Raw genomic sequence first — 15,222 nt, forward strand, 5'->3', positions numbered from 1 at the left:
TGTGTAACACACGATGACACTGCGCCATGCAAGACAACCTAAATCATTCAGTACAATATGTTTGTAATATTATTATTTTTTTAAATAGAAATCCCAACTGCCACTGACCCTAAACTAAAAAGCAAGATCCTGAAAGAACCCCTTGTCCAACTTTTTAGCCTGGAACTGCCTCTTCTAGCCCTGCTCCTTTAATCACATCAAAACTTTGATCCACCCACCTATCACAAAAATGAAAGGCTCTTGACTCACAGATTCTCCATTAGCTTGTAAACCACTGTGGAGCACTGGATGTTCTCCGCCATTACTGCTGAGCCAAGCAGCCGAGCACACACTGAACAAAGATACATCCCGTGATAGCTTTCAACTTTACCTTGGTTACACTTTTTAATGAGCCTCCGTCCCTATTTGTTGTCCTGCTTTGAAACAACCTGGACAGGCACAGCGGTGTTACAGGCTGATCTGTAACAGGCTGCTTTGTTGCCGACAGTCGATTCTGAGAAACAACGGGCTCTGTGCTTGAGGAACAAGGTCGACGTTGCACCTCCGTGCCCCCCTGTGTTTCCACATCTCAACACACAGAACAAACAGATTTGTGAGCGGCCAAATCTATATCCCCCCTTAATCTCCAAACCTACCATCATAGCACAGGAAGCCCCCCCACCCCCCTCAACCTCCCCCCCCAGGCCAAGGGCGAGCACGCAGAGGCACACCTCTGCCTGTGAAGAGCAAACAGAGAGAGAGGGGGGGGGGTCTGGACGTTACAAAGCCAGCGCCTGCACTCAGGGTTCGCAAAAGTAAACAATAGCGCCAGCCATCCCAGAATGGATGGCACCATTCCCTTTCATACAGTACGTAGATGTCAAACAGTTGGGGAACTAGGCGGCCAGATTACCAGAGATTTGCAACACCCCAGGATTACCCAAGAATGCCCAGCTTTAATCTCCCACCACTTAGCCTTTGATTCCCTGTAATTATTTAAAGCGGCAGTTTTCTTTTAAAGGACAGAACTCTGATAAACGGCCTTAACGATTTCTTAATTTTTGCACAGGCGGACTAAGTGCTTGTAGCTTAGTGCATGCAGTGGGAGAGTGGTCAGGTCAACTCAGACTCAGTCCCATAACCTGCTAATACATCGACAAGATTTATTTGACAACACGCTCCTATCAATCGGCTGCTATATTTTACTCCGGCTGCTATATTTTACTCCACAGCCTTTCCTCCTCTCCTTCGTGTGTAACGTTCCCGTACCACAAATAAATCACGTTGATTAAGCTGACTTCCTCAAAGAGAATTACCAAAAGTGACACCATCTAACCCAGAGTGTGTCTGAGCCACATGAACACTAAGATTCATGGGAGTTCGTGGGGAATGGTCCTGAAGTTCCGGGATCTCTCCGCAGTCGCATGCTACGGAAGGAGATACTGAGGAAAGATGAAAGGGTTGCCTGCATGTTGGTGCCAGAGAAGAAGATGAGACAGAGAGAAAACAGTCTCCAAAACAATTTCATTATTGACACAGTAAGTGCAGGCAATGAGGGTCTCTTTTTTGAACCCCATCAAAGTTCTTCACGGGAGGCAAAAAGGAACATAAGGTGCCAGGGTAAGCCAACTGCTCCGTGGCATCAAAGGCTATCATTATCTCTTATGAAAGCTGAAAAACATTCTTGGGGCATCTTGGTGAGCTGCCCCGCTTTGATGTGCATTTATCTCGGCGGTGCAGGGCAGCGATGCTGGGACAGGGGATCTTCCCTAGTCTGTGGGGACAGTCTGGGCGACAGCGTTGAGCCTGCATGCTGCCTGGAGGATTCAGCCGGCGCTCCCTCCGGTCCTGCACACCGCTGTTTTCCCTTCGCCCCTATGCTCTTAAAAGCCCATGAAGATAAGATGGCTGTGAGACAACCGAGGAGGGCATCTCCATGTACAGCAGAGATACAGTTAAGAAAAGGAGGGTGGGGGGGGTAAGAAAGGGAAGTGTGGATGATGTTTTCAAGGGGCTTCCATCGCACACAAAGATGAGAGAGTGAGAGATGACGGGAACCTCCAGTTATGAAGTTAAAGTGTTGAGGTCTTGTCATCGCATTTCACTCCTGTCGCCTTACAACTGTTTGACCATCAACAGCAGCTAGCGCTACATGATCACTGAGACACCCCGCACCAGGGGCGTCCACCTGGGAGCATGCCCCCGAACATCCCACAAGTACAGACCGTTATAAATCACTACAAACCAGGTGGACTGAAGGATCGTCCAGTCACAGAACAGAAGACGAACCTATGGCCGTCATCTGGGAGTCAGATGGCTGAGCGGTTAGGGAATTTGGCTAGTAATCCGAAAGTTGCTGGTTCGATTCCCGGCCGCGCAAAATGACATTGTGTCCTTGGGCAAGGCACTTCACCCTACTGTCCTCGGGGGGAATGTCCCTGTAAGTAAGTAAGTAAGACTTTATTTATATAGCACATTTCATACAAGAATTGTAGCTCAAGGTGCTTACCTGTACTTACTGTAAGTTGCTCTGGATAAGAGCGTCTGCTAAATGACTAAATGTAAATATAATCTCCTCTAACCACACCATTCCCAAAGAGCACAAAGACCCAGGTTCAAAAACCTCCTCTGCGGCACATCGCAGCTCCATCAAGAGAAGCCTGCACGGTTGACATGCGGACAGTTTCCCGCCAAGGACAGAAGCCTAAGGGCTTGCACTACACCGTCCGTTCTGTCCCAGCATTTATAACAGGCCGGGCAGCGCTGCCTTGGAGCCTTGCCCAGAGGGCTTTCGCCATTACCTTGCCACTTGGCAGCCAATTGCTGAAGCAGCACAGACAAAAGCCGCTGCCCACCACTGCATGCTCTGATTGCTCTGAGAGGGGGGACGAGGCAAAAGTCTGTGTGCCCAGGACGTGGGCCTCCTGGTTGGCATGGCGGAGCGGAGATTCCCACCATGGGTTTGTTGTTTGGTTGCTCTTGGCACAGGCTGTCCAGGACCGGGGAAAACATGGCTTTCATCAACTCTCTATTCAAATGGAACCGAAAATAAAATAACGCAGCTCATGGTCCAAAAAAACAAAAAAGGTGTAGCCAATCCTATCTCTTTCAGATAAAGGTGGAACGGTCCTGATTACTTTGGTATTGGCGTTTGCATGGTCTATATCCAAGGCCTAGTCTTTCTGACTGTGGGGAGTTAGCGTATGCAATGCTAGCCTGTGTATTGCCTTCACTGATGGTTGCTTTGTACTGATATTAGAACATGTATTACATTTTGGAACCTCCCTACAGCCTGTCAGGTGTTTTAATCAGATGAACTCTTAATTTCAAAGTGGGGGAAGTCAAGAGGATTTACAGACTGTCCGAGAAAAAAGGGCTCCTTTGTCCTTGTCCTGTGAAGTAATGAGAAGAAATGAAAGGCTTCGTCTCTCTCTCTCTCCCTCTTTCTCTCTCTCTCTCTCTCTCTCTCTCTCTCTCTCTCTCTCTTTCTCTCTGTCTCTCATTCTCTCCTCGCTGGTGTTTTGCCCTACTCTGATCTTCCAGCGCGTCAGGGCCCTGGGGATATTTAGATATTGCGTGGAGTCAAAGCTCTGTCAATCAGATAAGCAGTGACCTCGCAGGCCTGCAGATAAGACCTACACACAGCAAGAGGAAATAGCAGCAGGGGCACAAGGCTTGACTATGAAGGCTCAGTGAAGCGAGGCTGATCACCACGGCTCTTCAACTGCAGACTGCCAAGAGTGAAGTATCGCTTGTCCTGCTTCCATCTCCCACTTTAGATTGACTGGATCTAATCTGGATCTGGTGGATACAGCATGACTTTCTCCCTCTTCCTCTCTCCCTCTCCCTGTCTTTCTCCCTCCCTCCCTCTTCCTTTCTTTCTCTGTCCCTCTCATTGTCTCTCGCTCTCTCTCTCTCTAAGCATCTGTCTCAGAAACCCCTCCAGCAGTGTTTTCAAAGTTCTTCCACTTTACAGCAGACAGCATTATTGTAACCCTACCAATAGCATGGCAAACAACCTGCATTACATTACATTCAGGAAATGCAGAGCAGTAGTGTTAATTGTATTTAAGGTATAAGCTATTCATACACTACATGAAAACGCTTCAGTTTTAATTCTACTAGAACTAGATACATGTTGAATAGGAAATTGATTTAAAATTAAATTAAATATCGTAAAATATTCTCAGTAAAACAGCTCAAAATACAGCAGAGATATGTAGCTGTATGTCCTTATAAACATCCTCCAAATTACTGAGCTCAATTTACCCTGTTTCACACAAAATTGCCCCGTCTCTCGTCTCATCGAACTGGCTCTTGCTGTACTGAATTGCAAGCTTGTAGTGCCATCTACAGGTCAGTTGCGGTATTTAACTAGATACGCTATTGGGGGTGATTTTATTCGGTGCTCTCAATCAGGACTAACATGTTACACGAACACAGGGGTGATCGATGTATCGTTTCACTTTAAATGAAATAATTTAATGATTTCATTTGAAGAGGAAAATGACAACGCGTTCTTCAACCTCAACTCAACTTCCTACACAACACGCTCAGGTAATTAACCCGTTGACTGAAATAAATATATAAAACGTTATTTAATTATACTGTATGGCAATTTGACAACATTTAAACTCGCACTTTGAACTATAAAGCAAGTATGTGGGAATTTTCTGGAACAAGTTTACACAACCGGGAGAGCAGTCTGTTATTGGGAGTGATATCGTCTTGAAATTATGAGCGCGCTGTATTTTGAGCACGCCCTCTATGGTCGTGCTGAACATGCTCTTTGATACCCGGAAGAAAGCAGATTTTCCAAAGATGGCGGAGCAAGGTCCAATGGCGATAGCTATGCGGCTAAGAAATCAACTTCAGTCCGTATATAAGCTTGACCCGTTAAGAAATGAGGCAAGTGTTGTTTTTATTTGGGACCTCCTCTATACGACGCTGCCTATAGGAATTGTTTGAGGGTTGTAGGGCTGCCTGGATTCGGGTGTTTAAGGAAAGCAGCAGCGACAGTCCGTTCATCTCCTTATCGGAGAAATGATGGAGAGCGCAGTAATAGCCAATGTGTGCGCAGGCGTGAGTGGAAGAGTCCACCCGTGTTGTTGTTCATTACATCGTAAGGTCCCGCGTGCGAACAATGTACCGTCTATTTATCTCCAATGTTACTCTACCTGTGTATTATTGTACTTTGCTGTATAACTCCACGTGTAAGGCTGTCTATACTGAGAAAAAATACGTTTTTTTGCGCTTAGATTAGATGTTTGATTGTGAAAAGAGACGTTAGCTCTACAGCTGTGTAGCTTGCCAGCTAGCTAATGTTAGCTAATTGCGCAGGTGGTTTCTTTCCAGTTGTAGACTAGTGTCTCCCGTGCGGCGCTTCTGCACGGTTTTAACAAGTTCTGGGTTGTTGCTTAGGCTACTTATTAAGCGTTTTCCCGGTAATCGAAGTCAGGTGGCAAATTGGCTGATGGCAATAAATAAGTTATCGTTGACGTGCCCGTGCGTGCCACAACTATGTACACGACTTCTCAAACCGTAACTAGCTGGGCAGACGCACAGGACCAAGTTCAGCATTTGCGGGTGCTCAGGATTGAGACACTTTTTGTTATTTTAGTCGCAGGACACGCCCACTTTAGGCCGTGCCGTAGACTATTAATTTTGAACTCGTACTACAGGCATTGGGTAATGTTTTAATCGAATATCTGAATTTATTGCAGGAGGAAGTCAAGTTGAAGATCAAAGACCTAAACGAGCATATTGTATGCTATCTGTGTGCCGGATACTTCATCGATGCCACAACTATTACCGAGTGTTTGCATACTTGTAAGTTTAATGCTGTCACATTATTTCCTTCATGGCAACCAGCATGCACACTAGTGTGATGCGTTGTTATTCATCGGTTGGTATGAGTCGGTCAGTTTGTCATTAAACAGTACGAAAACAGTAGCATATAATGTTGGATAGCTGTCATAAGCGGCATCCAATTATGGCTTTAGTTTGACGTAGTCCAAGTTTTATAGACCCCGTAATGATTTGAAAAAAGCATAGCCTAAAAATAATGTGTTCATTTAGCAGAAGATTTCATCCCAAAGCGACAAAAGGGGGGATTTGAACTTGAACCTCTTGATCTTAAGCTCTACCACTGAGCTGTATCCATCCCTGTATTCGTGTGTCTGTTTCAGTCTGTAAAAGCTGCATTGTGAAGTACCTCCAAACCAGCAAGTATTGTCCGATGTGCAATATCAAAATCCATGAAACGCAGCCTTTACTCAACCTCAAACTGGACAGAGTGATGCAAGACATCGTCTACAAACTGGTCCCCGGTCTGCAAGAGAGTGAGTTTAGCTTGTGTTCTCCTTGGTACTGCTGAGATGATATTGGTGTTGCTGGAGGGGTTGAGTTGCGTATCTTAAAAGACAAAAACGACCAAACCAAGGTACCAAAGCATTTTTTATGATTCTTCACCAGGTGAAGATAAAAGAATAAAGGAGTTCTATCAGTCACGGGGGATTGAGAGAGCGGTCCATCCGTCAGGAGAAGGTAAGCTGGCTGGCTCTCATTACTCATATTATATTACATTAGATTTGTATAGAATTGTGGATCCAGGATTGAAATGTGTCATGCATGACTTTGCATTAAACAAATCACTTACACATGCAGTACATAGCGTCACTGTGTCCAATCTCGACCGGTTTTTAGCTAACATTCTGATAAAATGCCACTTCAAATATTGATAAAAATAATTGTATCACGTTTTCAGCTGATTTACTGATTTCACGTTAAGCTTTAACTTCTTACCTTTCGAGCTAAATATTGTTTAAAAATTTAGAGTTAGCTCAGCCTTTATTAGAGCCGGTCAAAAGACGCTGGCGCCGGTAAATTAGCCGTGCACTACCCTTGTCCAAACCCGACCGCACTTCTAAACACTGGTCGCTGCTGTTTTTCTGGGGATATTAACTTGATCCAGGGTCACCAAACTGACCATCAATGCTGTCAACATATCCGGGGACGTAGTTATGTCCTCCACAATAAGATATCACGCTTCAACATCTCCAAACTATGCGATAAAATCTCAATTTGACTGTATACCACCACCTGCTGGATGTTTTGTTGAACTCTTCTCAAAGTTTGCTAGCCCCCATCCCTTCCTCCCCTCGACTACAGATCACGTCACACATGATCGTGTATTTTCATTGGCAAGACAAAGTAGTGTTAAGCTAGCATTGAAATACACTCATATGCTAACCCATAGTAGCAGTACGATGACAACACAGACACACTTGTCAGAGAAAGATCGTCGCCCAAGCGTCGCCCGAGTGTCGCAGAGTGGTCTTTCGGCCAAAGTAACTTTCCTATATTATTTAGACATGTAAACGTCCATATATGTTCATGAAATTTTACACGTAGATTGTTTGGTATGCCTAAAATAATACTACTTACACTTTGCTGGCGATAGCAAAAGAAAATGCTGGCAAAAAGACCGGAAACTGAGTGTCCAAACCCCGTTCAGGTTTGGACAATAGTAGTTTACAGCGGTCGGGATTGGACACAGTGACGTTAGCTACATTCATATTTTACTCTGCAATTGAATGTGATTGAGACGCTGTCATGCAGGCCTGTTAGGTGAGTCGGAAATCCTCACGAAATCCTTGTTTTACTTTCCAGACTCGATACCAGACGCAGCAGGTCTCCCTTTCACCTGCTTTGACCACTCTAAAGCCCACTTCTACAGATACGACGAGCAGGTCTCACTGTGTTTAGAGAGACAGAGGTTTGTTCTCCCAATGCTGTCAAAACATCACTGCTCATTTAATAATATGCATTTGTTGAGGACATGCTTGTATGCGAAGCGATGTAAAGGAATTTAACCTGCGACTTTTCGATCTGCAGTCAAATGCTCTTTTACTGCTGTACTCAGCCCCATGCTCTAGCACTGAGCTATACGCATCCGCCTTTTCAATGCTGAATCCTCTGTTTTTTGTCCTCAATACAGTTCATCGCTCTCTGGAAAAGATAAGACAAAACTTACCCTTCAGGTAAGTCATATGTTCTCAAAATTCCTTTTTGGCTCGTAGAGGCAAGCCTACCTGTTCAGTTATTCTCTGGGTGAAGACAGGCGGGCATCTCCAGCGGCAGTGCCTTTGTGGGCCAGCAGGGGGGGATCTACACCAAGGTTTTGGCAGACAGTCATGGTCATCCAGGGAGCAGGAAGAGAAGGATGTAGGGTTCCTTGCATTTAGGGCTGTTTCTGGGGAGGAGGCGGGCTGGGGAAGCCATGGCCCATTCAGATTTGTTCTGCCCCCACTAAACGAACAAATAAGAAGTCTTGTTTTGCGCTTGCAGACCAATCATAAAATCCCAATTTTAAAAGTATTTGTTTTCTTAAATTTCTGATTGGCTAGTTGGGTAACATAGAACTCTATCTTTCAGTTCTCAAAGCATGTGACTCACTGTGTTATTTTGCAAACAAATCTATTTGCAATATATGACAAGTTATAACTCGTTGTCATTTAACATTGTGTTTTTTTGGTGGGTGGTTGTGTGTGTGTTTGAGCAAGTTCGTTCCTCAGCTAACTAGCTGTGTGTGTATATACTGTAGGCCTATTTCACATAGAATTCATTGGCAAGCAAAACTACCTTTTTTTTCTCCCCGGTAAACCAGGCAGAGGCACACATAGGTTTTAGATTTTTAGTCCCAAAGCCACGTAGCAGCCCCTCAGCTTTTGTTTGATCAGAACTTTAGTGTGCGTTGGTTAGCGTGTTGTCCTCCCCCAGTTCCAGCACGCTGCTTGCGGCTGCGAGCAACTTGGCACACCCGCTTGGGACGATCGCAGCCTCACCCCTGGTTGCTTTGGTCATAGTGTGACAGTGGGGGGAAATAAATTGTCCTCCTTACGGTCAATTACTTTATTTATATTTATAATTATGGGCTACGCGGTAAACTAGTAAGCTCTGCAGAGCACTACATGAGACATAACAAAAAAATTATCCTATCCAACCAGCAGTTCAGTTCTCCCCAGGTCACATTTTTTAACTGGGGCTGCTGGCAGTTGTCAGTGTCCAACAAAATACAAATAAGCACAAACTTGTATTACTCATTCTTTTTGATTAGAATCACAATTTCCCCCAGTGGTTCCTAGTGTAAAAGGGTTCCAAAAGTACATAATTTGAAATGGGTTAATGTGGTTGTTTTGATCTCTGCAGCAGAAGTTTGTCCGCTGCTCAGTCCGTGCGGAGGTGAGACACCTTCGGAAAGTGCTGTGTCATCGACTGAATGTAGAGAAGCACCAGGTAAACTGTAAATTGTCGCCTATCCAACATCACAAATACACACACTGATGTGACTAAAGTACAGTGTATGGTGATACAGGGATAAAACCGCTCAACGCTCTATACAATGATACCTGCAATCCTTACTTTTCATTCCACCCAGACAGGATTTACCCTTCCCTGTCCAGTAATTTACTAGTACATTATATATCCACACGGTAGCTCTGCGTGAACTTCAGTATGTAGATGTCAGATGGACCATAACTCACTGTCTCTGAAAGGACCACTGGTCCTGTCCATCCATCACTATGTCACATGTATCCATAGTAACACAGAAAAACTGCCGATAGAAAATACAGCACAGCAGAAAAGTCATGATCAAAAGAGTTCAGTTCTAACAGTATTTTGGTGGGCAACAGTCTGTAGTTACCAGGCACTGCAATAATAACCTCAGCTTTTAGGCATGGTGCTAGAATAATATCTGAAATACAGTGCAAAAAATTACCACATCTCCGGTACCAGACTGACACATTGTCTGTTTCTCTTCTCCAGGTCCAGATGTTGTTCAACAACGAGTCCCTCCCAGATCACATGACCATGAAGCGTTTGTGGCTGTCTCACTGGTTTGGCAAGGTAGGCCGCTCTCATGTGAAGCCAAAACATTTCATACTGAATTCCTGAACACTTGAAGCAGCTTTTTCCACTTGAAGGTTAATTTAGACAAATCTGCTAGGCAGATACAGAACATTTGAGTTTTAGTTTAAATAGGAATGTGTAGTGTTATAAATTAATAGTCAGTACATATTTTTCTTTTACTTTACATTTAACACTTACTGGAACAATAAAACAAATAACATATAATTCAAGACATTAAGAAAAGCTTTAAAAGGGTGCCAAATAAATAAACTGTCTTTACTAGTTTGCTTACTGCTTTTTATTCTTGCTTTTCTATCTTGCCTTTGCTGTTTTTAAATTGTTTTAGGCCTCTTTTTCCTCATTTAGCTTTGTGTACAAATGTCATCATAGCTGTGTCCATTTCTGTGTAGATCTTTTGTAAACAAAGTCTCTCCTTAGGCTCAACCACTGGTCCTACACTACAATATCAAGGAGAAAAGGACAAGATAGAACTTCCACTCTCCAACGGCAGCTGTATATATTTTGTATAATACATATTCTATTTTAATAGTGTTTGTGTACACATACTTATTTTGCTGTTTTGTATTTTTGAAAATAAATCTGTGGAAAATGCACTTTTGGGTTATTTAATTAAATAATAGGCTTGGGTGTCAAGATGCCATAAGTGCGGCTTTGTTTGAAGGAAGAAACATAGTTGAAGCTTAAAACTGAAGGACCTGATGCTAAATCGGGATTGACCATCTCCAAATAGTGTGTAATAACTCTATTGGACATACAAGCTGACACATGGTAACCTTCACAGCATTGTTAATGAAACCTATTGGGACTTTAATCTAAACGTTTTTTTGATTGGTAAACATCGATTTTATTTACACATTGATGAGCAAACAGATAGGCAACACTAGGTGGCAGACTTGGTATTCTCCTGAGCAGCATAAATCCCAGGATCTGGTCTAAAATCAAGACCCATCAGTTACAAGAATCTTCATTTTTTCGGAACCAGATTAATCAGTGGAAGTGTATGTACGCTATACCAAAAATAACCACTAATTTCGTTTTTCCTTTGGACACTTTAACTTGGCTCTTAGAGGCAGGCCAACCCCACCAGCCGGTAAAATATAAAATTACTTAAATATTAACAATCCTCAACATATTTCCACGAGCCAAAGAAAGTGTTTGTTTTTGCAGCCACGTTAACGTGCTTCGAATGTTTTATCTTGAAATTCTGTCGTTTATACTCGGTAAACGCAACGATGTTGTTACATGCAAAATTCGTTTTTTTTTCATGGTACATGGCACCAAAATGTAAGTAGGCTACTTATCAATACAAAATTAAATATGCAGACAGAACAATTACACACACCTGCGTTTTTGACAGCAGGCCTACAAACAAAACCTTTTTTAAATATTGACTAAAGAAAGTGGCATTTGATATTGTGATATATAATTCATCGGTTAGGCTATCAAAATTCGACCCCAATACATTTCTGTTGGAGCGTGTGGTATTGCAATATACCCTTGTGTATACCTTCTTGGGTTTATATAGCCTAGTTAGGCTCTGATTGTAAAGCAACTATGTTTTTTTCATGTAAGGCACCACATTTGCGCATAACATGTAGGCTACATAAAAAATTAATGAAAAAACATAGGCCTATGCCAGATTACTTGAAGTGGTATTACCAACTTTTACCATAGGTTTTACCACCAAATAAAGCAATTACATTATTCCCATTTGACCTGAATTAAGCTATTGTGCCTCTAGGCCTGGTTATAATCACTTTCTAACTTTTCTTTAAAAAAGGACGAGCGTACGCTGGGAGGCCTATAGAAACTTCACGGATGCCATTTCACAATAGCACCACTTAACATTTGGTCCTACTGGCTTTTCAACCTCAACGATTCCACGCGATTACATCAATTGTGTCCCTGGCGCCTTGTCCTCCCCCTGCCCAGTGCCCACGAGTATACCATTCTCGATCTTGTAACAAGTGTTAGCCCAGGAAGGAACCTAAAGATATTCAAGCAGGCCGCAGTGAAGCAACAAGAAAGCGGCAGAGAAAGGCGACAACCCTCCTATTTCAAGGGACTCCTTTTCAGGTTTATTCATTAGGACCCTAATGCTAACGAATTGCTATTCATGATTTCTTCTAACACACGCATCCAAAGGGTGGCAGATGCGTAGCCTACCATTATTGCTGTCGTTTCAGTGAAAACTGTTTATATACGGCAAAGGCGGGTTAACATAATCAATCATGTTGACTAGCTTGTGTTAAAGACAATGTATAAACCATATGGCGCTGGAGTGGAAGCAGGCTTTTTTGACACAGCCCAGCCCTGAGTCTTAACCTTCTTGTGACAACTGTTATTCTAGAGAGAGAGAAAGAGGGAGAGAGTAAAAACTTGTTTAACTGCTGCTAATTGAGCACAAGGCACTTCGGAGCAGCGGCCTAATAGGACAATGTTGAAAGGGTTCAGCCTGAATGACGTTAACCAAGGCAATATTTTTCCATAAAACACACAAAACTGCACTCCACTAATAGAAAAAAAAAACTGTGCACTTCTAATGAACGGTTGACACATTAATGTAATTGCAGGAAACAAAAAATGAAATATCATATACCCTTTATTTACATGTTGATTAAATAGAATGCGATCAAATTAGCGCATGAGATGTTTTCGTGTTTAATTTATATACATAACTTATAGCATGTAAATGTTTTCTCATACTCTTTTATCGCAATTGTTTGACATTCATGGTAATGAAATATGTAAAACAACCTCTTTAATAAATGCAGCCACGGCTCGGCTTTAACATCTAAATTGAGAACTTAATATCCAATTTTTATGTTTTCAATTTTTACATTTCTCAATTGTTACATGGGTACGTCATGTAGACTAGTTACGGACTTCTGGCTACCCTGGGATAGATGGATATTTGGCAGATATTGTGCTTTAGCAGCTAGAATTATGACGATGAACAACTATACACAAAATAATTGCACAACTTTCTCCCAAGTGATCATTTTTTACATTAGGCTTTAGGCTTAAAGTTTGCAGTCTTGATCCTGTACCATATACCGCAAAACCTTTTTCATAAACTACTGGAAGAAAAACGTAGCCCATTCCTCAAATAATTTGGTGAAACTGATAACGGACCTCTTGAAGGCTTTACAGTTTATGAATAAATTAAAATGGAGAAGCGGAAAGAGCAAACCTTCCATTGAGTTAAAATTCTCCCTTTGTCAATATCCGTGCAAAAGTTTGAAAAAAATGCCCTTTCTCAAAACACGGGCCTAATGTCAATCATCCACTTCAATTTCTTCGTCCTCTTCTGAGAATTCATCTGTCGTTGGGTCTCTGGATGAGGAAGGGGACTGGGGAAAAGCCCGGTGCCCTTGCGATGATGGCGAGATACTCGGTGATATAGCCCCAGAACTTCCCTGCGGGTCGTCAATGTCATCCATGGTCACGAGCTTCTGAAGAGCTTGCGGAGGTATTTTCTTAAGTGACTCCACGTCCGCTTTCATCTCCTCCAAGTCTCTCTTGAGCTTGGCCCGTCTGTTTTGAAACCAGGTAATAACCTGTGCGTTGGTTAACCCTAGTTGCTGCGCTATCTGGTCTCGGTCGGCCGGTGACAGGTATTTCTGGTACAAAAATCTTTTCTCAAGTTCATATATCTGGTGGTTCGTAAAAGCTGTCCGGGACTTTCTTCTCTTTTTGGAAGTCTGCCTCTGTCCAAAAGCGTTTACATGCTCACGACCTTTGAAGAAACACGAATATAGTTAGCATGCTGTCAAAGAAAATATATGTGAATGCATCCACAAGTGAGCATTGGAAATTTGAGTGTGTCTGAAACAGGCCTATCGAATGAACCCAGAGTAGACTTAGGCTATACCACAAAAAGGAGCAAATGTAAAATGCTGTTGGATTTTCGAAAACCATATGCCTATAACGATCAAAAATGTTTATTAGGCTATCTTCTAAACTAATGTGGATATCTTGTAGTAAGGAAAAATAATTATTGACATTGCCATACAGAGGCCTACATGTTTTGCATTGATTCAACTGCAAATATAAACAATAGGCTACCGACACTCTTCCTAATCACATTTCACAGGACACACTAGGAATTTGCATACCTCAGGTCTTACGCCATAAAGTAGGTTACACAAGTCAACATAATTTCTCACACATTTTATAACAAATCAGATTTGTTTGCCAATGATTTGCTGCTTTAAAGTTTGACTGAAGTTCACAGAAAGCCAACACTGCAATGTCGCCACTGAATTCGTATTTGTACATGTTATTGAACATTTATAGCTGTTATCAACTTTGAGTGGGAAATTATTGTGTCTTAAAATAAAATCGATATTATGGCCGTGTAAAAGGAAAAACTTTCTTACCTTCAGCCGCTTGGATAACGCTAACTTCCAGACCTTTAAATGTCTTGCTGGCCAGTTCTTCCAGTGCACATAACGGTGAGGAGGGAGTGGTAATGCCGTTCCTTACTGTGTTAGAGCCGGACACTTTTTCCACAGCCCTCGGAGGACAGATACTGGCAACAGATTTCTTAACCGAGGGTTTATTTAGGATATCCTCGATACTGAACGGTGTCAGGGGCTTGTTAGAGTTGGCCGGGGGCGGGAGCTGGTCTAAGGGAGCCCGTCTCCGCTCGTCGCCACTGGACTGCAACACGGAGCCTGCCTTCATGTCTTTACTGGAGGTCATCGCAGTCCGAGAGAATTACTGCAGGAAAAGTTGATTATTTCATTCAAATGGTCGGATAAACGTCCACGAGTGTGTTTTCTGTTCGTCTCTCCTTGGAGCCCCGCACTATAAGCCTTTACCGAATGTTGCAACTTAGCTTGTCTGAAATGTTTTCTCCAGAATAACCATGCTTCGGGCGTAGTCTGCTAGTTCACAGGCAGTCGAAATGTATTCCCTTGAAGAGAGCGACTGTTCCTCTGTGAAGTTCCATGAAGATCTTTAGAAAGTATACCAGGACTGCCCGGGGGCGATTCCCTGCAAGGAAAAGCTGTCTCAAGGAACAAGAAAAGGAAAGCAGTTACTGCTAACGAGTTATTGTTGATTGGGCGAAGTTCAATTAGAGAAACACTACACTACTTGCTGACCCGCTGCTGAGTCTTAAAGGGCCAGACCATAATAATTAATTGGACGCGGGAATAGGAGGAGTTTCCAATGTTGACGACGTTTGAGGAGAGGGAGATGGCTCGAGATGTTTATGCATCTGTCGCTCCTCTTTCTATTGGCCACTTGCTGTCCCTGTTTATTGGAAAGGGAGAGTTGATGTTCACAAATAAATGAATGTGG

General features: G+C 42.9%; 2 protein-coding genes across 5 annotated transcripts; one reads left to right on the plus strand and one right to left on the minus strand.

Annotated features, from left to right (window-relative positions):
• Positions 1–4,779: 4,779 nt before the first annotated feature.
• On the plus strand, positions 4,780–10,505 carry pcgf1 (polycomb group ring finger 1). 4 transcript variants are annotated; one of them, XM_067247770.1, is made up of 9 exons: positions 4,780–4,887; positions 5,703–5,808; positions 6,168–6,320; positions 6,454–6,525; positions 7,651–7,756; positions 7,979–8,021; positions 9,193–9,276; positions 9,808–9,888; positions 10,330–10,505. In XM_067247770.1, the coding sequence occupies exons 1-9, from the start codon at positions 4,801–4,803 to the stop codon at positions 10,378–10,380; spliced, it is 783 nt and encodes a 260-aa protein (XP_067103871.1). In that variant the 5' UTR covers positions 4,780–4,800; the 3' UTR covers positions 10,381–10,505. The 4 variants fall into 4 exon arrangements, with proteins under 4 accessions (XP_067103871.1, XP_067103869.1, XP_067103868.1 ...); XM_067247768.1 differs by having other exon boundaries at positions 4,792–4,887; positions 9,190–9,276; XM_067247767.1 differs by lacking the exon at positions 4,780–4,887 and adding an exon at positions 5,023–5,124 and having other exon boundaries at positions 9,190–9,276.
• A 2,012-nt stretch (positions 10,506–12,517) lies between these two features.
• On the minus strand, positions 12,518–14,918 carry lbx2 (ladybird homeobox 2). Its single transcript, XM_067247968.1, has 2 exons — positions 14,295–14,918; positions 12,518–13,651 (listed from the first exon to the last, which is right to left on the minus strand). Exons 1-2 carry the CDS (start codon positions 14,617–14,619, stop codon positions 13,191–13,193), a joined length of 786 nt encoding a protein of 261 aa, XP_067104069.1. The 5' UTR covers positions 14,620–14,918; the 3' UTR covers positions 12,518–13,190.
• Between the last annotated feature and the right edge of the window lie 304 nt (positions 14,919–15,222).

Source organism: Osmerus mordax, chromosome 12, assembly GCF_038355195.1.
Source record: "Osmerus mordax isolate fOsmMor3 chromosome 12, fOsmMor3.pri, whole genome shotgun sequence".
In the NCBI taxonomy this organism is placed as follows: domain Eukaryota; kingdom Metazoa; phylum Chordata; class Actinopteri; order Osmeriformes; family Osmeridae; genus Osmerus; species Osmerus mordax.

What these genes read in the sequence shown, in the direction of transcription:
- lbx2 (XM_067247968.1), bottom strand. Translation starts at nt 14,619, where the DNA reads ATGACCTCCAGTAAAGACATGAAGGCAGGCTCCGTGTTGCAGTCCAGT. An exon ending in CGTTATCCAAGCGGCTGAAG is followed by an intron (nt 13,652 to 14,294) that starts GTAAGAAAGTTT and finishes GTTTCTTCAAAG; the next exon opens with GTCGTGAGCATGTAAACGCT.
- pcgf1 (XM_067247767.1), top strand. Translation starts at nt 5,023, where the DNA reads ATGATGGAGAGCGCAGTAATAGCCAATGTGTGCGCAGGCGTGAGTGGA. An exon ending in TACCGAGTGTTTGCATACTT is followed by an intron (nt 5,809 to 6,167) that starts GTAAGTTTAATG and finishes TGTCTGTTTCAG; the next exon opens with TCTGTAAAAGCTGCATTGTG. An exon ending in AGACAAAACTTACCCTTCAG is followed by an intron (nt 8,022 to 9,189) that starts GTAAGTCATATG and finishes TGATCTCTGCAG; the next exon opens with CAGAAGTTTGTCCGCTGCTC.